Source organism: Oncorhynchus keta, chromosome 25 (assembly GCF_023373465.1).
Source record: "Oncorhynchus keta strain PuntledgeMale-10-30-2019 chromosome 25, Oket_V2, whole genome shotgun sequence".
NCBI lineage: Eukaryota > Metazoa > Chordata > Actinopteri > Salmoniformes > Salmonidae > Oncorhynchus > Oncorhynchus keta.
The window spans coordinates 48,471,629-48,495,715 of NC_068445.1; the positions used below are offsets into that span (position 1 = coordinate 48,471,629).

General features: G+C 52.1%; 1 protein-coding gene across 2 annotated transcripts in view; it reads left to right on the forward strand.

Moving 5' to 3' along the window:
- ppil2 (peptidylprolyl isomerase (cyclophilin)-like 2) overlaps positions 1–24,087 on the forward strand; it is a 55,842-nt gene that overhangs the window by 22,844 nt on the left and 8,911 nt on the right. For both annotated transcript variants that reach the window (XM_052479813.1, XM_052479814.1), the window contains exons 13-16: positions 2,511–2,600; positions 10,653–10,686; positions 18,298–18,415; positions 22,639–22,695. In XM_052479813.1, coding sequence (XP_052335773.1) covers positions 2,511–2,600; positions 10,653–10,686; positions 18,298–18,415; positions 22,639–22,695 — 299 coding nt within the window. The remainder of the gene's footprint in view (positions 1–2,510; positions 2,601–10,652; positions 10,687–18,297; positions 18,416–22,638; positions 22,696–24,087) is intronic.

The window sequence follows — 24,087 nt, forward strand, 5'->3', positions numbered from 1 at the left end:
GTAGTGGTACTGAACCAGCAGACCTAGACCCTGTCTCACTGAACCAGCCAAGACGTAGTGGTACTGAACCAGCAGTCCTAGACCCTGTCACACTGAACCAGCCAAGACGCAGTGGTACTGAACCAGCAGACCTAGACCCTGTCTCACTGAACCAGCAGACCCAGACCCTGTCACACTGAACCAGCCAAGACGTAGTGGTACTGAACCAACAGACCTAGACCCTGTCTCACTGAACCAGCCAAGGCGTAGTGGCACTGAACCAGCAGACCTAGACCCTGTCACACTGAACCAGCAGACCTAGACCCTGTCTCTCTGAACCAGCCAAGGCGTAGTGGCACTGAACCAACAGACCTAGACCCTGTCTCACTGAACCAGCAGACCTAGACCCTGTCTCACTGAACCAGCCAAGACCCTGTCTCACTGAACCAGCAGACCTAGACCCTGTCTCACTGAACCAGCAGACCTAGACCCTGTCTCACTGAACCAGCCAAGACCCTGTCTCACTGAACCAGCAGACCTAGACCCTGTCTCACTGAACCAGCCAAGACGTAGTGGTACTGAGCCAACAGACCTAGACCCTGTCACACTGAACCAGCCAAGACGTAGTGGTACTGAACCAGCAGACCGAGACCCTGTCTCACTGAACGAGGAGCCAAGACGTAGTGGTACTGAACCAGCAGACCTAGACCCTGTCTCACTGAACCAGCCAAGACGTAGTGGTACTGAACCAGCAGTCCTAGACCCTGTCACACTGAACCAGCCAAGACGCAGTGGTACTGAACCAGCAGACCTAGACCCTGTCTCACTGAACCAGCAGACCCAGACCCTGTCACACTGAACCAGCCAAGACGTAGTGGTACTGAACCAACAGACCTAGACCCTGTCTCACTGAACCAGCCAAGGCGTAGTGGCACTGAACCAGCAGACCTAGACCCTGTCACACTGAACCAGCAGACCTAGACCCTGTCTCTCTGAACCAGCCAAGGCGTAGTGGCACTGAACCAACAGACCTAGACCCTGTCTCACTGAACCAGCAGACCTAGACCCTGTCTCACTGAACCAGCCAAGACCCTGTCTCACTGAACCAGCAGACCTAGACCCTGTCTCACTGAACCAGCAGACCTAGACCCTGTCTCACTGAACCAGCAGACCTAGACCCTGTCTCACTGAACCAGCAGACCTAGACCCTGTCTCACTGAACCAGCAGACCTAGACCCTGTCTCACTGAACCAGCAGACCTAGACCCTGTCACACTGAACCAGCCAAGGCGTAGTGGCAATGAACCAACAGACCTAGACCCTGTCACACTGAACCAGCCAAGACGTAGTGGTACTGAACCAGCAGACCTAGACCCTGTCTCACTGAACCAGCCAAGACGTAGTGGTACTGAACCAACAGACCTAGACCCTGTCACACTGAACCAGCAGACCTAGACCCTGTCTCACTGAACCAGCCAAGACGTAGTGGTACTGAACCAGCAGACCTAGACCCTGTCTCACTGAACCAGCCAAGGCGTAGTGGCACTGAACTAGCAGACCTAGACCCTGTCACACTGAACCAGCCAAGGCGTAGTGGCACTGAACCAGCCAAGGCGTAGTGGCACTGAACCAGCCAAGGCGTAGTGGCACTGAACCAGCCAAGGCGTAGTGGCACTGAACCAGCCAAGGCGTAGTGGCACTGAACCAGCCAAGGCGTAGTGGCACTGAACCAGCCAAGACGTAGTGGTACTGAACCAACAGACCTAGACCCTGTCACACTGAACCAGCCAAGACGTAGTGGTACTGAACCAGCAGACCTAGACCCTGTCTCACTGAACCAGCCAAGGCGTAGTGGCACTGAACTAGCAGACCTAGACCCTGTCACACTGAACCAGCCAAGGCGTAGTGGCACTGAACCAGCCAAGGCGTAGTGGCACTGAACCAGCAGACCTAGACCCTGTCACACTGAACCAGCCAAGGCGTAGTGGCACTGAACCAGCCAAGGCGTAGTGGCACTGAACCAACAGACCTAGACCCTGTCACACTGAACCAGCCAAGACGTAGTGGTACTGAACCAGCAGACCTAGACCCTGTCTCACTGAACCAGCCAAGGCGTAGTGGTACTGAACCAGCAGACCTAGACCCTGTCTCACTGAACCAGCCAAGGCGTAGTGGTACTGAACCATTAGTCCTAGACCCTGTCTCACTGAACCAGCCAAGGAGTAGTGGTACTGAACCATTAGTCCTAGACCCTGTCTCACTGAACCAGCCAAGACGTAGTGGTACTGAACCAACAGACCTAGACCCTGTCACACTGAACCAGCTAAGACGTAGTGGTACTGAACCAGCAGACCTAGACCCTGTCTCACTGAACCAGCCAAGGCGTAGTGGTACTGAACCATTAGTCCTAGACCCTGTCATGGGGGCCATTAACAAGCCTTCTGGAAATATGATGTGGAGTGACACAGGACAGGTCTTTAACTTTGTCTCGTACAGGACTGTGGTTTTAAAAACTCCTGCTCTCTCGCCCAGGTTCCTAAAGCAGGAGAGAACTTCACCAAGCTGTGTAAGAAGGGTTACTACGACGGAACTGTCTTCCACAGATCTATCAGGAACTTCATGGTGAGACTAAACACACGACTGATTCATTATGACTCACCTGTCTCATCACTACTGATTCTCTCTGACTTGCCTGTCTCATCACTACTGATTCATTATGACTCGCCTGTCTCGTCGCTACTGATTCATTATGACTCGCCTGTCTCGTCGCTACTGATTCATTATGACTCGCCTGTCTCGTCGCTACTGATTCATTATGACTCGCCTGTCTCGTCGCTACTGATTCATTATGACTCGCCTGTCTCGACGCTACTGATTCATTATGACTCGCCTGTCTCGTCACTACTGATTCATTATGACTCGCCTGTCTCGTCACTACTGATTCATTATGACTCGCCTGTCTCGTCACTACTGATTCATTATGACTCGCCTGTCTCGTCACTACTGATTCATTATGACTCGCCTGTCTCGTCACTACTGATTCATTATGACTCGCCTGTCTCGTCACTACTGATTCATTATGACTCGCCTGTCTCGTCACTACTGATTCATTATGACTCGCCTGTCTCGTCACTACTGATTCATTATGACTCGCCTGTCTCGTCGCTACTGATTCATTATGACTCGCCTGTCTCGTCGCTACTGATTCATTATGACTCGCCTGTCTCGTCGCTACTGATTCATTATGACTCGCCTGTCTCGTCGCTACTGATTCATTATGACTCGCCTGTCTCGTCGCTACTGATTCATTATGACTCGCCTGTCTCGACGCTACTGATTCATTATGACTCGCCTGTCTCGACGCGACTGATTCATTATGACTCGCCTGTCTCGACGCGACTGATTCATTATGACTCGCCTGTCTCGACGCGACTGATTCATTATGACTCGCCTGTCTCGACGCGACTGATTCATTATGACTCGCCTGTCTCGACGCGACTGATTCATTATGACTCGCCTGTCTCGACGCGACTGATTCATTATGACTCGCCTGTCTCGACGCGACTGATTCATTATGACTCGCCTGTCTCGACGCGACTGATTCATTATGACTCGCCTGTCTCGACGCGACTGATTCATTATGACTCGCCTGTCTCGACGCGACTGATTCATTATGACTCGCCTGTCTCGACGCGACTGATTCATTATGACTCGCCTGTCTCGACGCGACTGATTCATTATGACTCGCCTGTCTCGACGCGACTGATTCATTATGACTCGCCTGTCTCGACGCGACTGATTCATTATGACTCGCCTGTCTCGACGCGACTGATTCATTATGACTCGCCTGTCTCGACGCGACTGATTCATTATGACTCGCCTGTCTCGACGCGACTGATTCATTATGACTCGCCTGTCTCGACGCGACTGATTCATTATGACTCGCCTGTCTCGACGCGACTGATTCATTATGACTCGCCTGTCTCGACGCGACTGATTCATTATGACTCGCCTGTCTCGACGCGACTGATTCATTATGACTCGCCTGTCTCGACGCGACTGATTCATTATGACTCGCCTGTCTCGACGCGACTGATTCATTATGACTCGCCTGTCTCGACGCGACTGATTCATTATGACTCGCCTGTCTCGACGCGACTGATTCATTATGACTCGCCTGTCTCGACGCGACTGATTCATTATGACTCGCCTGTCTCGACGCGACTGATTCATTATGACTCGCCTGTCTCGACGCGACTGATTCATTATGACTCGCCTGTCTCGACGCGACTGATTCATTATGACTCGCCTGTCTCGACGCGACTGATTCATTATGACTCGCCTGTCTCGACGCGACTGATTCATTATGACTCGCCTGTCTCGACGCGACTGATTCATTATGACTCGCCTGTCTCGACGCGACTGATTCATTATGACTCGCCTGTCTCGACGCGACTGATTCATTATGACTCGCCTGTCTCGACGCGACTGATTCATTATGACTCGCCTGTCTCGACGCGACTGATTCATTATGACTCGCCTGTCTCGACGCGACTGATTCATTATGACTCGCCTGTCTCGACGCGACTGATTCATTATGACTCGCCTGTCTCGACGCGACTGATTCATTATGACTCGCCTGTCTCGACGCGACTGATTCATTATGACTCGCCTGTCTCGACGCGACTGATTCATTATGACTCGCCTGTCTCGACGCGACTGATTCATTATGACTCGCCTGTCTCGACGCGACTGATTCATTATGACTCGCCTGTCTCGACGCGACTGATTCATTATGACTCGCCTGTCTCGACGCGACTGATTCATTATGACTCGCCTGTCTCGACGCGACTGATTCATTATGACTCGCCTGTCTCGACGCGACTGATTCATTATGACTCGCCTGTCTCGACGCGACTGATTCATTATGACTCGCCTGTCTCGACGCGACTGATTCATTATGACTCGCCTGTCTCGACGCGACTGATTCATTATGACTCGCCTGTCTCGACGCGACTGATTCATTATGACTCGCCTGTCTCGACGCGACTGATTCATTATGACTCGCCTGTCTCGACGCGACTGATTCATTATGACTCGCCTGTCTCGACGCGACTGATTCATTATGACTCGCCTGTCTCGACGCGACTGATTCATTATGACTCGCCTGTCTCGACGCGACTGATTCATTATGACTCGCCTGTCTCGACGCGACTGATTCATTATGACTCGCCTGTCTCGACGCGACTGATTCATTATGACTCGCCTGTCTCGACGCGACTGATTCATTATGACTCGCCTGTCTCGACGCGACTGATTCATTATGACTCGCCTGTCTCGACGCGACTGATTCATTATGACTCGCCTGTCTCGACGCGACTGATTCATTATGACTCGCCTGTCTCGACGCGACTGATTCATTATGACTCGCCTGTCTCGACGCGACTGATTCATTATGACTCGCCTGTCTCGACGCGACTGATTCATTATGACTCGCCTGTCTCGACGCGACTGATTCATTATGACTCGCCTGTCTCGACGCGACTGATTCATTATGACTCGCCTGTCTCGTCGCGACTGATTCATTATGACTCGCCTGTCTCGTCGCGACTGATTCATTATGACTCGCCTGTCTCGTCACTACTGATTCATTATGACTCGCCTGTCTCGTCACTACTGATTCATTATGACTCGCCTGTCTCGTCACTACTGATTCATTATGACTCGCCTGTCTCGTCACTACTGATTCATTATGACTCGCCTGTCTCGTCACTACTGATTCATTATGACTCGCCTGTCTCGTCACTACTGATTCATTATGACTCGCCAGTCTCATCACTACTGATTCATTATGACTCGCCTGTCTCGTCACGACTGATTCATTATGACTCGCCAGTCTCATCACTACTGATTCATTATGACTCGCCAGTCTCATCACTACTGATTCATTATGACTCGCCTGTCTCGTCACTACTGATTCATTATGACTCGCCTGTCTCGTCACTACTGCTTCTCTCTGACTCGCCTGTCTCGTCACTACTGATTCATTATGACTCGCCTGTCTCGTCACTACTGATTCATTATGACTCGCCTGTCTCGTCACTACTGATTCATTATGACTCGCCTGTCTCGTCACTACTGATTCATTATGACTCGCCTGTCTCGTCACTACTGATTCATTATGACTCGCCTGTCTCGTCACTACTGATTCATTATGACTCGCCTGTCTCATCACTACTGATTCATTATGACTCGCCTGTCTCATCACTACTGATTCATTATGACTCGCCTGTCTCATCACTACTGATTCATTATGACTCGCCTGTCTCGTCACTACTGATTCATTATGACTCGCCTGTCTCGTCACTACTGCTTCTCTCTTACTCGCCTGTCTCGTCACTACTGATTCATTATGACTCGCCTGTCTCGTCACTACTGATTCATTATGACTCGCCTGTCTCGTCACTACTGCTTCTCTCTGACTCGCCTGTCTCGTCACTACTGCTTCTCTCTGACTCACCTGTCTCATCACTACTGATTCATTATGACTCACCTGTCTCATCACTACTGATTCATTATGACTCGCCTGTCTCATCACTACTGATTCATTATGACTCGCCTGTCTCATCACTACTGATTCATTATGACTCGCCTGTCTCATCACTACTGCTTCTCTCTGACTCACCTGTCTCATCACTACTGATTCATTATGACTCGCCTGTCTCATCACTACTGATTCATTATGACTCGCCTGTCTCATCACTACTGCTTCTCTCTGACTCGCCTGTCTCATCACTACTGCTTCTCTCTGACTCGCCTGTCTCATTACTACTGATTCTCTCTGACTCGCCTGTCTCATCACTACTGATTCTCTCTGACTCGCCTGTCTCATCACTACTGATTCTCTCTGACTCGCCTGTCTCATCACTACTGATTCTCTCTGACTCGCCTGTCTCATCACTACTGATTCATTATGACTCGCCTGTCTCGTCACTACTGCTTCTCTCTGACTCACCTGTCTCATCACTACTGCTTCTCTCTGACTCACCTGTCTCATCACTACTGATTCATTATGACTCACCTGTCTCATCACTACTGATTCATTATGACTCGCCTGTCTCATCACTACTGATTCATTATGACTCGCCTGTCTCATCACTACTGATTCATTATGACTCGCCTGTCTCATCACTACTGCTTCTCTCTGACTCACCTGTCTCATCACTACTGATTCATTATGACTCGCCTGTCTCATCACTACTGATTCATTATGACTCGCCTGTCTCATCACTACTGCTTCTCTCTGACTCGCCTGTCTCATCACTACTGCTTCTCTCTGACTCGCCTGTCTCATCACTACTGATTCTCTCTGACTCGCCTGTCTCATCACTACTGATTCTCTCTGACTCGCCTGTCTCATCACTACTGATTCTCTCTGACTCGCCTGTCTCATCACTACTGATTCTCTCTGACTCGCCTGTCTCATCACTACTGATTTATTATGACTCGCCTGTCTCATCACTACTGATTCTCTCTGACTCGCCTGTCTCATCACTACTGATTCATTATGACTCACCTGTCTCATCACTACTGATTTATTATGACTCGCCTGTCTCATCACTACTGATTCATTATGACTCGCCTGTCTCATCACTACTGATTCATTATGACTCGCCTGTCTCATCACTACTGATTCATTATGACTCGCCTGTCTCATCACTACTGATTCATTATGACTCGCCTGTCTCATCACTACTGATTCATTATGACTCGCCTGTCTCATCACTACTGCTTCTCTCTGACTCGCCTGTCTCATCACTACTGCTTCTCTCTGACTCGCCTGTCTCATCACTACTGATTCATTATGACTCGCCTGTCTCATCACTACTGCTTCTCTCTGACTCACCTGTCTCATCACTACTGATTCATTATGACTCGCCTGTCTCATCACTACTGATTCTCTCTGACTCGCCTGTCTCATCACTACTGATTCATTATGACTCGCCTGTCTCATCACTACTGATTCATTATGACTCGCCTGTCTCATCACGGCTGATTCATTATGACTCGCCTGTCTCATCACTACTGCTTCTCTCTGACTCGCCTGTCTCATCACTACTGCTTCTCTCTGACTCGCCTGTCTCATCACTACTGATTCATTATGACTCGCCTGTCTCATCACTACTGATTCATTATGACTCGCCTGTCTCATCACTACTGATTCATTATGACTCGCCTGTCTCATCACGGCTGATTCATTATGACTCGCCTGTCTCGTCACTACTGCTTCTCTCTGACTCACCTGTCTCATCACTACTGCTTCTCTCTGACTCACCTGTCTCATCACTACTGATTCATTATGACTCACCTGTCTCATCACTACTGATTCATTATGACTCGCCTGTCTCATCACTACTGATTCATTATGACTCGCCTGTCTCATCACTACTGATTCATTATGACTCGCCTGTCTCATCACTACTGCTTCTCTCTGACTCACCTGTCTCATCACTACTGATTCATTATGACTCGCCTGTCTCATCACTACTGATTCATTATGACTCGCCTGTCTCATCACTACTGCTTCTCTCTGACTCGCCTGTCTCATCACTACTGCTTCTCTCTGACTCGCCTGTCTCATTACTACTGATTCTCTCTGACTCGCCTGTCTCATCACTACTGATTCTCTCTGACTCGCCTGTCTCATCACTACTGATTCTCTCTGACTCGCCTGTCTCATCACTACTGATTCTCTCTGACTCGCCTGTCTCATCACTACTGATTCATTATGACTCGCCTGTCTCGTCACTACTGCTTCTCTCTGACTCACCTGTCTCATCACTACTGCTTCTCTCTGACTCACCTGTCTCATCACTACTGATTCATTATGACTCACCTGTCTCATCACTACTGATTCATTATGACTCGCCTGTCTCATCACTACTGATTCATTATGACTCGCCTGTCTCATCACTACTGATTCATTATGACTCGCCTGTCTCATCACTACTGCTTCTCTCTGACTCACCTGTCTCATCACTACTGATTCATTATGACTCGCCTGTCTCATCACTACTGATTCATTATGACTCGCCTGTCTCATCACTACTGCTTCTCTCTGACTCGCCTGTCTCATCACTACTGCTTCTCTCTGACTCGCCTGTCTCATCACTACTGATTCTCTCTGACTCGCCTGTCTCATCACTACTGATTCTCTCTGACTCGCCTGTCTCATCACTACTGATTCTCTCTGACTCGCCTGTCTCATCACTACTGATTCTCTCTGACTCGCCTGTCTCATCACTACTGATTCATTATGACTCGCCTGTCTCGTCACTACTGATTCTCTCTGACTCGCCTGTCTCATCACTACTGATTCATTATGACTCGCCTGTCTCATCACTACTGATTTATTATGACTCGCCTGTCTCATCACTACTGATTTATTATGACTCGCCTGTCTCATCACTACTGATTCTCTCTGACTCGCCTGTCTCATCACTACTGATTCATTATGACTCACCTGTCTCATCACTACTGATTTATTATGACTCGCCTGTCTCATCACTACTGATTCATTATGACTCGCCTGTCTCATCACTACTGATTCATTATGACTCGCCTGTCTCATCACTACTGATTCATTATGACTCGCCTGTCTCATCACTACTGATTCATTATGACTCGCCTGTCTCATCACTACTGCTTCTCTCTGACTCGCCTGTCTCATCACTACTGCTTCTCTCTGACTCACCTGTCTCATCACTACTGATTCATTATGACTCGCCTGTCTCATCACTACTGCTTCTCTCTGACTCACCTGTCTCATCACTACTGATTCATTATGACTCGCCTGTCTCATCACTACTGATTCTCTCTGACTCGCCTGTCTCATCACTACTGATTCATTATGACTCGCCTGTCTCATCACTACTGATTCATTATGACTCGCCTGTCTCATCACGGCTGATTCATTATGACTCGCCTGTCTCATCACTACTGCTTCTCTCTGACTCGCCTGTCTCATCACTACTGCTTCTCTCTGACTCGCCTGTCTCATCACTACTGATTCATTATGACTCGCCTGTCTCATCACTACTGATTCATTATGACTCGCCTGTCTCATCACTACTGATTCATTATGACTCGCCTGTCTCATCACGGCTGATTCATTATGACTCGCCTGTCTCGTCACTACTGATTCATTATGACTCGCCTGTCTCGTCACTACTGATTCATTATGACTCGCCTGTCTCATCACTACTGATTCTCTCTGACTCGCCTGTCTCGTCACTACTGATTCATTATGACTCACCTGTCTCATCACTACTGATTCATTATGACTCGCCTGTCTCGTCACTACTGATTCATTATGACTCACCTGTCTCGTCACTACTGATTCATTATGACTCGCCTGTCTCTTCACTACTGATTCTCTCTGACTCGCCTGTCTCATCACTACTGATTCATTATGACTCGCCTGTCTCATCACTACTGATTCATTATGACTCGCCTGTCTCATCACGACTGCTTCTCTCTGACTCGCCTGTCTCGTCACTACTGCTTCTCTCTGACTCTGTCTAGAATTAACTATACTCACCACCTGTTACCACAACAAACACATGGTTAATTCATCAATGTTTGTAAATAGATATATTTCCCAATGTGTTTCAGATCCAAGGAGGAGACCCAACTGGGACTGGTTTAGGTAAGTTTAGACCCTACAACATGAGTAGTGGAGAGTAAAACCCCTTGACAACTGAGGGGGAGGGGGGGCCGTACTGTGGGGGAGGGGGGGCCGTACTGTGGGGAAGGGGGGGCCGTACTGTGGGGGAGGGGGCCGTACTGTGGGGGAGGGACGGCCGTACTGTGGGGGAGAGGGACGGCCGTACTGTGGGGGAGGGACGGCCGTACTGTGGGGGAGGGGGGGCCGTACTGTGGGGGAGAGGGGGCCGTACTGTGGGCAAGGGGGAGGGGCCTTTATTGCGACCCCCAGTACTACCTATTAGACTAGTGTGTGTGGGGTGGGGGCGTGGGCCGTACTATTGGGGGGGTAGCTGCTCTAGCAGGCGGAGGAGGGGCCTTTATTGCGACCCCCCCCCCAGTCGCAATAAGGATAAAAGCGTCTGCTAAATGGCATATATATATATATACTACCTATTAGACTATGTGTGTGTGGGGAGGGGGCGGGGGCCGTACTATTGGGGGGGGTAGCTGCTCTAGCAGGCGGAGGAGGGGCCTTTATTGCCCCCAGTACTACCTATTAGACTAGTTTGTGTGTGTGCCAGCCAAAATATGTCTGGGACACTAAAATTACTCCAAGAAAAAAGAATGAGCTTTGATGTCTCTGAAACAACACATCTATTACTGGTAAGAGGTAACTGGTAAATGTAATAATTAAACATTTCGTGGCCCGAGTCTTTTAACCAAAATATCATAGAGACGACGTCAAAAATGTTCACCTGCCCCTTTAAGGGCGGGAGCTTACCGTGGTAACGTCACTGGGGTCATGTTAGTGCCTGTGAGATTGAGTCTGACTAGTAGAAGCCTTGTCTTTTCTTCCCTAGCAGTTGAAAGTCAAACGTTAGGAGAAAAACAACCCAGCTTGTGAACAAAACAATGTAAATATTCAAGAAACACAACAACAAAGTCTCACTGACCACCTGTCAACTAGGCTGGTGAAGTGGACATCTGACCCACCAACTAGGCTGGTGAAGTGGACATCTGACCCACCAACTAGGCTGGTGAAGTGGACATCTGACCCACCAACTAGGCTGGGGAAGTGGACATCTGACCCACCAACTAGGCTGGGGAAGTGGACATCTTACCCACCAACTAGGCTCGCGAAGTGGACATCTTACCCACCAACTAGGCTGGCGGAGTGGACATCTGACCCACCAACTAGGCTGGTGAAGTGGACATCTGACCCACCAACTAGGCTGGTGAAGTGGACATCTGACCCACCAACTAGGCTGGTGAAGTGGACATCTGACCCACCAACTAGGCTGGTGAAGTGGACATCTGACCCACCAACTACATTTACATTTAAGTCATTTAGCAGACGCTCTTATCCAGAGCGACTTACAAATTGGTGCATTCACCTTATGACATCCAGTAGAATAGTCACTTTACAATAGTGCATCTAAATCTTAAAGGGGGGGGTGAGAAGGATATTCCTTAAAGAGGTGGGGTTTCAGGTGTCTCCGGAAGGTGGTGATTGACTCCGCTGTCCTGGCGTCGTGAGGGAGTTTGTTCCACCATTGGGGGGCCAGAGCAGCGAACAGTTTTGACTGGGCTGAGCGGGAACTGTACTTCCTCAGTGGTAGGGAGCCGGGCAGGCCAGAGGTGGATGAACGCAGTGCCCTTGTTTGGGTGTAGGGCCTGATCAGAGCCTGGAGGTACTGAGGTGCCGTTCCCCTCACAGCTCCGTAGGCAAGCACCATGGTCTTGTAGCAGATGCGAGCTTCAACTGGAAGCCAGTGGAGAGAGCGGAGGAGCGGGGTGATGTGAGAGAACTTGGGAAGGTTGAACACCAGACGGGCTGCGGCGTTCTGGATGAGTTGTAGGGGTTTAATGGCACAGGCAGGGAGCCCAGCCAACAGCGAGTTGCAGTAGTCCAGACGGAGATGACAAGTGCCTGGATTAGGACCTGCGCCGCTTCCTGTGTGAGGCAGGGTCGTACTCTGCGGATGTTGTAGAGCATGAACCTACAGGAACGGGCCACCGCCTTGATGTTAGTTGAGAACGACAGGGTGTTGTCCAGGATCACGCCAAGGTTCTTAGCGCTCTGGGAGGAGGACACAATGGAGTTGTCAACTAGGCTGGTGAAGTGGACATCTGACCCACCAACTAGGCTGGTGAAGTGGACATCTGACCCACCAACTAGGCTGGTGAAGTGGACATCTGACCCACCAACTAGGCTGGGGAAGTGGACATCTGACCCACCAACTAGGCTGGTGAAGTGGACATCTGACCCACCAACTAGGCTGGTGAAGTGGACATCTGACCCACCAACTAGGCTGGTGAAGTGGACATCTGACCCACCAACTAGGCTGGGGAAGTGGACATCTGACCCACCTACTAGGCTGGTGAAGTGGACATCTGACCCACCAACTAGGCTGGTGAAGTGGACATCTGACCCACCAACTAGGCTGGTGAAGTGGACATCTGACCCACCAACTAGGATGGCGAAGTGGACATCTGACCCACCAACTAGGCTGGGGAAGTGGACATCTGACCCACCTACTAGGATGGTGAAGTGGACATCTGACCCACCAACTAGGCTGGTGAAGTGGACATCTGACCCACCTACTAGGATGGTGAAGTGGACATCTGACCCACCAACTAGGCTGGTGAAGTGGACATCTGACCCACCAACTAGGCTGGTGAAGTGGACATCTGACCCACCAACTAGGATGGCGAAGTGGACATCTGACCCACCAACTAGGCTGGTGAAGTGGACATCTGACCCACCAACTAGGCTGGTGAAGTGGACATCTTACCCACCTACTAGGCTAGTGAAGTGGACATCTGACCCACCAACTAGGCTGGTGAAGTGGACATCTGACCCACCAACTAGGCTGGTGAAGTGGACATCTGACCCACCAACTAGGCTGGGGAAGTGGACATCTGACCCACCAACTAGGCTGGGGAAGTGGACATCTGACCCACCAACTAGGCTGGTGAAGTGGACATCTGACCCACCAACTAGGCTGGTGAAGTGGACATCTGACCCACCAACTAGGCTGGTGAAGTGGACATCTGACCCACCAACTAGGCTGGTGAAGTGGACATCTGACCCACCAACTAGGCTGGTGAAGTGGACATCTGACCCACCAACTAGGCTGGTGAAGTGGACATCTGACCCACCAACTAGGCTGGTGAAGTGGACATCTGACCCACCAACTAGGCTCGCGAAGTGGACATCTGACCCACCAACTAGGCTCGCGAAGTGGACATCTGACCCACCAACTAGGCTGGTGAAGTGGACATCTGACCCACCAACTAGGCTGGTGAAGTGGACATCTGACCCACCAACTAGGCTGGTGAAGTGGACATCTGACCCACCAACTAGGCTGGTGAAGTGGACATCTTGCCCACCAACTAGGCTGGTGAAGTGGATATCTGACCCACCAACTAGGCTGGTGAAGTGGACATCTTGCCCACCAACTAGGCTGGTGAAGTGGACATCTGACCCACCAACTAGGCTGGTGAAGTGGACATCTGACCCACCAACTAGGCTGGTGAAGTGGACATCTGACCCACCAACTAGGCTGGTGAAGTGGACATCTGACCCACCAACTAGGCTGGTGAAGTGGACATCTGACCCACCAACTAGGCTGGTGAAGTGGACATCTGACCCACCAACTAGACTGGTGAAGTGGACATCTGACCCACCAACTAGGCTGGTGAAGTGGACATCTGACCCACCAACTACATTTACATTTACATTTAAGTCATTTAGCAGACGCTCTTATCCAGAGCGACTTACAAATTGGTGCATTCACCTTATGACATCCAGTAGAATAGTCACTTTACAATAGTGCATCTAAATCTTAAAGGGGGGTGAGAAGGATATTCCTTAAAGAGGTGGGGTTTCAGGTGTCTCCGGAAGGTGGTGATTGACTCCGCTGTCCTGGCGTCGTGAGGGAGTTTGTTCCACCATTGGGGGCCAGAGCAGCGAACAGTTTTGACTGGGCTGAGCGGGAACTGTACTTCCTCAGTGGTAGGGAGCCGGGCAGGCCAGAGGTGGATGAACGCAGTGCCCTTGTTTGGGTGTAGGGCCTGATCAGAGCCTGGAGGTACTGAGGTGCCGTTCCCCTCACAGCTCCGTAGGCAAGCACCATGGTCTTGTAGCAGATGCGAGCTTCAACTGGAAGCCAGTGGAGAGAGCGGAGGAGCGGGGTGATGTGAGAGAACTTGGGAAGGTTGAACACCAGACGGGCTGCGGCGTTCTGGATGAGTTGTAGGGGTTTAATGGCACAGGCAGGGAGCCCAGCCAACAGCGAGTTGCAGTAGTCCAGACGGGAGATGACAAGTGCCTGGATTAGGACCTGCGCCGCTTCCTGTGTGAGGCAGGGTCGTACTCTGCGGATGTTGTAGAGCATGAACCTACAGGAACGGGCCACCGCCTTGATGTTAGTTGAGAACGACAGGGTGTTGTCCAGGATCACGCCAAGGTTCTTAGCGCTCTGGGAGGAGGACACAATGGAGTTGTCAACTAGGCTGGTGAAGTGGACATCTGACCCACCAACTAGGCTGGTGAAGTGGACATCTGACCCACCAACTAGGCTGGTGAAGTGGACATCTGACCCACCAACTAGGCTGGTGAAGTGGACATCTGACCCGCCAACTAGGCTCGCGAAGTGGACATCTTACCCACCAACTAGGCTGGTGAAGTGGACATCTGACCCACCAACTAGGCTGGTGAAGTGGACATCTGACCCACCTACTAGGCTGGCGAAGTGGACATCTGACCCACCAACTAGGCTGGTGAAGTGGACATCTGACCCGCCAACTAGGCTCGCGAAGTGGACATCTTACCCACCAACTAGGCTGGTGAAGTGGACATCTGACCCACCAACTAGGCTGGTGAAGTGGACATCTGACCCACCAACTAGGCTGGTGAAGTGGACATCTGACCCACCAACTAGGCTGGTGAAGTGGACATCTGACCCACCAACTAGGCTGGTGAAGTGGACATCTGACCCACCAACTAGGCTGGTGAAGTGGACATCTGACCCACCTACTAGGATGGCGAAGTGGACATCTGACCCACCAACTAGGCTGGTGAAGTGGACATCTGACCCACCAACTAGGCTGGTGAAGTGGACATCTGACCCACCAACTAGGCTGGTGAAGTGGACATCTGACCCACCAACTAGGCTGGTGAAGTGGACATCTGACCCACCAACTAGGCTGGTGAAGTGGACATCTGACCCACCAACTAGGCTGGTGAAGTGGACATCTGACCCACCAACTAGGCTGGTGAAGTGGACATCTGACCCACCAACTAGGCTGGTGAAGTGGACATCTGACCCACCAACTAGGCTGGTGAAGTGGACATCTGACCCACCAACTAGGCTGGTGAAGTGGACATCTGACCCACCAACTAGGCTGGTGAAGTGGACATCTGACCCACCAACTAGGCTGGTGAAGTGGACATCTGACCCACCAACTAGGCTGGTGAAGTGGACATCTGACCCACCAACTAGGCTGGTGAAGTGGACATCTGACCCACCAACTAGGCTGGTGAAGTGGACATCTTACCCACCAACTAGGCTGGTGAAGTGGACATCTGACCCACCAACTAGGCTGGTGAAGTGGACATCTGACCCACCAACTAGGCTGGTGAAGTGGACATCTTACCCACCTACTAGGCTGGCGAAGTGGACATCTGACCCACCAACTAGGCTGGCGAAGTGGACATCTGACCCACCAACTAGGCTGGCGAAGTGGACATCTGACCCACCAACTAGGCTGGTGAAGTGGACATCTGACCCACCAACTAGGCTGGTGAAGTGGACATCTTACCCACCTACTAGGCTGGCGAAGTGGACATCTGACCCACCAACTAGGCTGGCGAAGTGGACATCTGACCCACCAACTAGGCTGGTGAAGTGGACATCTTACCCACCAACTAGGCTGGTGAAGTGGACATCTGACCCACCAACTAGGCTGGTGAAGTGGACATCTGACCCACCAACTAGGCTGGTGAAGTGGACATCTGACCCACCAACTAGGCTGGTGAAGTGGACATCTGACCCACCAACTAGGCTGGTGAAGTGGACATCTGACCCACCAACTAGACTGGTGAAGTGGACATCTGACCCACCAACTAGGCTGGTGAAGTGGACATCTGACCCACCAACTAGGCTGGTGAAGTGGACATCTGACCCACCAACTAGGCTGGTGAAGTGGACATCTTACCCACCAAAATCGACCGCCATTTGTCAGGTTGCGGATGTTAATTTGTAGCCCTGGGTGGATGTGATAATGTCTGTATGTTTGGCAGAGAGCCCGCTGTGCGGAGGGAAATGTGTCAGCCAGGTGATAAATTATGCACTAATGTCACCAGGTGTGTTTATGGATGAGAGGAGACAATCAGGAGATGATTGGCCAGCTAGCTGTAAAATGATCCCAGCATGGCGCACACACACAGTAGAACACTCCTCCGTTCAATAGATTCTCCGTTGTCGTTGTGAAAAGACGAGATCCTAGCCAGCTTGTTTTGAAATGAATGTTTAACAAGGTCTGGTTTAGACAAGACACCGGTCCTGTTGGGCTGGGCAATATGGCCAAAATATCATTTCAGGGTATACATTATTTTATGTTTTTAAAAGGATGTTATTTGGCGGTGACGCAGGGGGCGGCCCTAGGGCGGCGACGCAGGGGGCGGCCCTAGGGCGGCGACGCAGGGGGCGGCCCTAGGGGCGGCGACGCAGGGGGCGGCCCTAGGGCGGCGACGCAGGGGGCGGCCCTAGGGCGGCGACGCAGGGGCGGCCCTAGGGCGGCGGCGACGCAGGGGCGGCCCTAGGGCGGCGGCGCAGGGGCGGCCCTAGGGCGGCGGCGACGCAGGGGCGGCCCTAGGGCGGCGGCGACGCAGGGGGCGGCCCTAGGGGCGGCGGCGACGCGGGGTGGCGACGCGGGGCGGGGCGGGCGACGCAGGGGCGTGGATTTGATTTCCTTGTGTGTTTGAATAACGGTGTTTAGTGGTTTTAACAGGAGACTCTCTCAGGGTTCATCCCTTGGGTTTTCAGTGCATTGAATTATTAGGAGGTTTTGTGACTTCATTTCCAATGGTGCCACCATTTCCCTGTAATTTAGATTTCCAGTCAAAGGGAGTCGTCTGAATACTGCTCCTTCATGTCGGATCATTATGGGTCTAGATGTTCTATTGGATTTTTCTCCCCATACTTAGAATCCTAATTACAAGTTGGTATATCTCACTCTGTCTGCCCCCCCGCTCGCTCGCTCTCTTTCTGTCTGCTCTCTCTCTCTGTCTGCCCCACCCCCCGCTCGCTCGCTCTCTTTCTGTCTGCTCTCTCTCTCTGTCTGCCCCCCCCCTCGCTCTCTTTCTGTCTGCTCTCTCTCTCTGTCTGCCCCACCCCCCGCTCGCTCGCTCTCTTTCTGTCTGCTCTCTCTCTCTGTCTGCCCCACCCCCCCCTCGCTCTCTTTCTGTCTGCTCTCTCACTCTGTCTGTCCCCCCTTCGCTTGCTCTCTCTCTGTCTGCCCCACCCCCCTCTCTCTCTCTCGCTCTCTCTGTCCCCCCTTCGCTTGCTCGCTCTCTGTCTGCCCCTCGCTCTCTGCCCCTCTTCAGGAGGAGAGTCATTCTGGGGTAAGCCCTTCAAAGATGAGTTTCGTCCCAACCTGTCCCACACTGGACGAGGGGTTCTCAGCATGGCCAACTCAGGGCCCAACACCAACAAGTCCCAGTTGTGAGTTGTCATTGTCTTATGTCCCAGTTAGCCCTCTTTCCTCCTAAAGTGTGCACTTGTTCACTTCCCTTAACCGATCTGAAAGGAAATGGCTGGTATCAGAAATGTGGTGGAAACCTCCACTAGCCCAAGCCGTCTCCAATGCTTTTAAATTTGTGGGAAGCAGTGAACGAGTGTACACTTCAGCATGAAGTGATACTGTCTTTTGCTCCCCCCATTTCCTCCTGTTAGTCCCCCATTTCCTCCTGTTAGTCCCCCATTTCCTCCTGTTAGTCCCCCCATTTCCTCCCGTTAGTCCCCCCTTCCTCCTGTTAGTCCCCCCATTTCCTCCTGTTAGTCCCCCCCCATTTCCTCCCGTTAGTCCCCCCCATTTCCTCCTGTTAGTCTCCCCCATTTCCTCCTGTTAGTCACCCCCCCATTTCCCTGTTAGTCCCCCATTTCCTCCTGTTAGTCCCTCCCCCCATTTCCTCCTGTTAGTCCCTCCCCCCCCATTTCCTCCTGTTAGTCCCTCCCCCCCATTTCCTCCTGTTAGTCCCCCCCCTCCTGTTAGTCCCTCCCCCATTTCCTCCTGTTAGTCCCTCCCCCATTTCCTCCTGTTAGTCCCCCCACTTCCTCCCGTTAGTCCCCCCACTTCCTCCCGTTAGTCCCCCCACTTCCTCCCGTTAGTCCCCCCACTTCCTCCCGTTAGTCCCCCCACTTCCTCCTGTTAGTCCCCCATTTCCTCCTGTTAGTCCCCCCATTTCCTCCTGTTAGTCCCCCCATTTCCTCCTGTTAGTCCCCCATTTCCTCCTGTTAGTCCCCCATTTCCTCCTGTTAGTCCCCCCCATTTCCTCCTGTTAGTCCCCCCATTTCCTCCTGTTAGTCCCCCCATTTCCTCCTGTTAGTCCCCCCATTTCCTCCTGTTAGTCCCCCATTTCCTCCTGTTAGTCCCCCATTTCCTCCTGTTAGTCACCCCCATTTCCGCCCCCCGTTAGTCACCCCCATTTCCTCCCGTTAGTCACCCCCATTTCCTCCCGTTAGTCCCCCATTTCTCCCGTTAGTCCCCCCCATTTCCTCCCGTTAGTCCCCCATTTCCTCCCGTTAGTCCCCCATTTCCTCCCGTTAATCCCCCCATTTCTCCCGTTAATCCCCCCCATTTCTCCCGTTAATCCCCCTTTCCTCCTTAATCCCCCATTTCCTCCTGTTAGTCCCCCCTCTATTTCTCCCGTTAGTCCCCCATTTCCTCCCGTTAATCCCCCATTTCCTCCCCCCGTTAATCCCCCATTTCCTCCCGTTAATCCCCCATTTCTCCCGTTAGTCCCCCATTTCCTCCCGTTAGTACCCCCCATTTCCTCCCGTTAGTCCCCACCCCATTTCCTCCCGTTAGTCCCACCCCATTTCTCCCGTTAGTCCCCCATTTCCTCCCGTTAGTCCCCCATTTCCTCCCGTTAGTCCCCCATTTCTCCCGTTAGTCTACCCCCATTTCCTCCCCGTTAGTCCCCCATTTCCTCCCGTTAGTCCCCCATTTCCTCCCGTTAGTCCCCCATTTCCTCCCGTTAGTCCCCCATTTCCTCCCGTTAGTCCCCCCATTTCCTCCCGTTAGTCCCCCATTTCCTCCTGTTAGGCCCCCCCATTTCCTCCTGTTAGGCCCCCCATTTCCTCCTGTTAGTCCCCCCATTTCCTCCTGTTAGTCCCCCCCATTTCCTCCTGTTAGTCCCCCCCATTTCCTCCTGTTAGTCCCCCCATTTCCTCCTGTTAGTCACCCCCATTTCCGCCCGTTAGTCACCCCCATTTCCTCCCGTTAGTCACCCCCATTTCCTCCCGTTAGTCCCCCATTTCCTCCCGTTAGTCCCCCATTTCCTCCCGTTAGTCCCCCCCATTTCCTCCCCGTTAATCCCCCCCATTTCCTCCCGTTAATCCCCCATTTCCTCCCGTTAATCCCCCATTTCCTCCCGTTAGTCCCCCATTTCTCCCGTTAGTCCCCCATTTCCTCCCGTTAGTCCCCCATTTCCTCCCGTTAATCCCCCATTTCTCCGTTAATCCCCCCATTTCCTCCCGTTAATCCCCCATTTCCTCCCGTTAGTCCCCACCCCATTTCCTCCCGTTAGTCCCCCCCCCATTTCCTCCCGTTAGTCCCCCATTTCCTCCCGTTAATCCCCCATTTCCTCCCGTTAATCCCCCATTTCCTCCCGTTAGTCCCCCCATTTCTCCCGTTAGTCCCCCATTTCTCCCGTTAGTCCCCCATTTCCCCCGTTAATCTCCCATTTCTCCCGTCCCCCCCCATTTCCTCCCGTTAATCCCCCATTTCCTCCCCCCACCCCATTTCCTCCCGTTAGTCCCCCATTTCCTCCCGTTAATCCCCCCATTTCCTCCCGTTAGTCCCCCCCCCCATTTCCTCCCGTTAGTCCCCCCCCATTTCCTCCCGTTAGTCCCCACCCCATTTCCTCCCGTTAGTCCCACCCCCATTTCCTCCCGTTAGTCCCCCATTTCCTCCCGTTAGTCCCCCATTTCCTCCCGTTAGTCCCCCATTTCCTCCCGTTAGTCCCCCATTTCCTCCCGTTAGTCCCCCATTTCCTCCCCGTTAGTCCCCCCCATTTCCTCCCGTTAGTCCCCCCATTTCCTCCCGTTAGTCCCCCCATTTCCTCCCGTTAGTCCCCCCCCATTTCCTCCCGTTTTCCTCCCGTTAGTCCCCCCCCATTTCTCCCGTTAGTCCCCCCATTTCCTCCCGTTAGTCCCCCATTTCCTCCCGTTAGTCCCCCATTTCTCCCGTTAGTCCCCCCATTTCCTCCCGTTAATCCCCCATTTCCTCCCGTTAATCCCCCCATTTCCTCCTGTTAGTCCCCCCCATTTCCTCCCGTTAGTCCCCCCCATTTCTCCCGTTAGTCCCCCATTTCCTCCCGTTAATCCCCCATTTCCTCCCGTTAATCCCCCATTTCCTCCCGTTAGTCCCCCCATTTCCTCCCGTTAGTCCCCCCATTTCCTCCCGTTAGTCCCCACCCCATTTCCTCCCGTTAGTCCCCCCCCATTTCCTCCCGTTAGTCCCCCCATTTCCTCCCGTTAGTCCCCCCCATTTCCTCCCGTTAGTCCCCCCATTTCCTCCCGTTAGTCCCCCCATTTCCTCCCGTTAGTCCCCCATTTCCTCCCGTTAGTCCCCCATTTCCTCCCGTTAGTCCCCCATTTCTCCCGTTAGTCCCCCCCATTTCCTCCGTTAGTCCCCCCATTTCCTCCCGTTAGTCCCCCATTTCCTCCCGTTAGTCCCCCATTTCCTCCCGTTAGTCCCCCATTTCCTCCCCTGTTAGTCCCCCATTTCCTCCTGTTAGTCCCCCATTTCCTCCTGTTAGTCCCCCCATTTCCTCCTGTTAGTCCCCCCATTTCCTCCCGTTAGTACCCCCATTTCCTCCCGTTAGTCCCCCATTTCCTCCCGTTAGTCCCCCATTTCCTCCTGTTAGTTCCCCCATTTCCTCCTGTTAGTCCCCCCATTTCCTCCTGTTAGTCCCCCATTTCCTCCTGTTAGTCCCCCCATTTCCTCCTGTTAGTCCCCCATTTCCTCCCGTTAGTCCCCCCCCATTTCCTCCCGTTAGTCCCCCCCCATTTCCTCCCGTTAGTCCCCCCATTTCCTCCCGTTAGTCCCCCCCCATTTCCTCCCGTTAGTCCCCCCATTTCCTCCCGTTAGTCCCCCCATTTCCTCCCGTTAGTCCCCCCATTTCCTCCCGTTAGTCCCCCCCATTTCCTCCCGTTAGTCCCCCATTTCCTCCCGTTAGTCCCCCATTTCCTCCCGTTAGTCCCCCATTTCCTCCCGTTAGTCCCCCATTTCCTCCCGTTAGTCCCCCCATTTCCTCCCGTTAGTCCCCCATTTCCTCCCGTTAGTCCCCCCATTTCCTCCCGTTAGTCCCCCATTTCCTCCCGTTAGTCCCCCATTTCCTCCCGTTAGTGTCCCCCATTTCCTCCCGTTAGTGTCCCCCCATTTCCTCCCGTTAGTCCCCCCCATTTCCTCCCGTTAGTCCCCCCCATTTCCTCCCGTTAGTCCCCCATTTCCTCCCGTTAGTCCCCCATTTCCTCCCGTTAGTCCCCCATTCCTCCTGTTAGTCCCCCATTTCCTCCCGTTAGTCCCCCATTTCCTCCCGTTAGTCCCCCATTTCCTCCCGTTAGTCCCCCCCCATTTCCTCCCGTTAGTCCCCCCCCCATTTCCTCCCGTTAGTGGGGCCGAAGAGACATTGACCATACTTGAATGTGTTGTTTCCTAGCTTCATCACCTTCCGGTCATGTCCCTACCTGGACAGGAAACATACCGTGTTTGGAAGGTAAGAGACATACAGATTTCATTTAAAATATCTCTGTTGTATTGGTTGAATATGTGATGCAGATGGCATGTCTGTGCTCTGGGTACCAGACTGGCCAGAGCCCGGGTTCTAACCCCGGAAAAGAGAGCCTGGGTTCTAACCCCGGACCGGAGAGCCCGGGTTCTAACCCCGGACCGGAGAGCCCGGGTTCTAACCCCGGACCGGAGAGCCCGGGTTCTAACCCCGGACCGGAGAGCCCGGTTTGGTTGTAATGGGCATTAATATGGAGATGGTCCCTCCTTTGCTGCTATAACAGCCTCCACTCTTCTGGGAAGGCTTTCCACTAGATGTCGGAACATTGCTGCTATAACAGCCTCTACTCTTCTGGGAAGGCTTTCCACTAGATGTCGGAACATTACTGCTATAACAGCCTCCACTCTTCTGGGAAGGCTTTCCACTAGATGTTGGAACATTGCTGCTATAACAGCCTCCACTCTTCTGGGAAGGCTTTCCACTAGATGTTGAAACATTGCTGCTATAACAGCCTCCACTCTTCTGGGAAGGCTTTCCACTAGATGTAGGAACAAGAGCATTAGTGAGGCTGAGCACTGCTGTTGGGCGATTAGGCCTGGCTCGCAGTCGGCGTTCCAGTTCATCCCAAAGGTGTTCGATGGGGTTGAGGTCAGGGCTCTGCAGGCCAGTCAAGTTTCTCTCAACTTTTGTGCACAATTTGTTTAATTCAGCCACCTGACAAGTGTGACATATCAAGAAGCGGATCATTACACAGGTGCACCTTGTGCTGGGGACAATAAAAGGCAGCTGGCAGCTGAAAATGTCCCAGTTCTTCCATGGCCTGCGTACTCACCAGACATGTCACCCATTGAGCATGTTTGGGATGCTCTGGATCGTTGTGTTCCAGTTCCCACCAATATCCATCAACTTCTCACAGCCATTGAAGAGGAGTGGGACAATATTCCACAGTCCATAATCAACAGCCTGATCAACTCTATGTGAAGGGGATATGTCACGCTGCATGAGGCAAATGGTCACACCAGATACTGACTGGTTTTCTGATCCACGACCCTACTTTTATTTAAGGTGTCTGTGACCAACAGAGTCATATCTGTATTCCCAGTCATGTCAAATCCATATGAATTTGAATTTAAGTGGACTGATTTCCTTATATGAACTGTAACTCAGTAAACTGTTTCAAAATGGTTGCTTTTATATTTTAGTTCAGTATACATGACATTTCAAAACACTTTTGGCAACACAGTGTTGTTCCCCCTCAGGCCACTACTCTACTACCACGTACAGGGTATTCAGAAAATATTCAGACCCCTAAACAGGTTGGGAGAACCTTCCAGAAGGACAACCATCTCTGCAGCACTCCACTAATCAGGCCTTTATGGT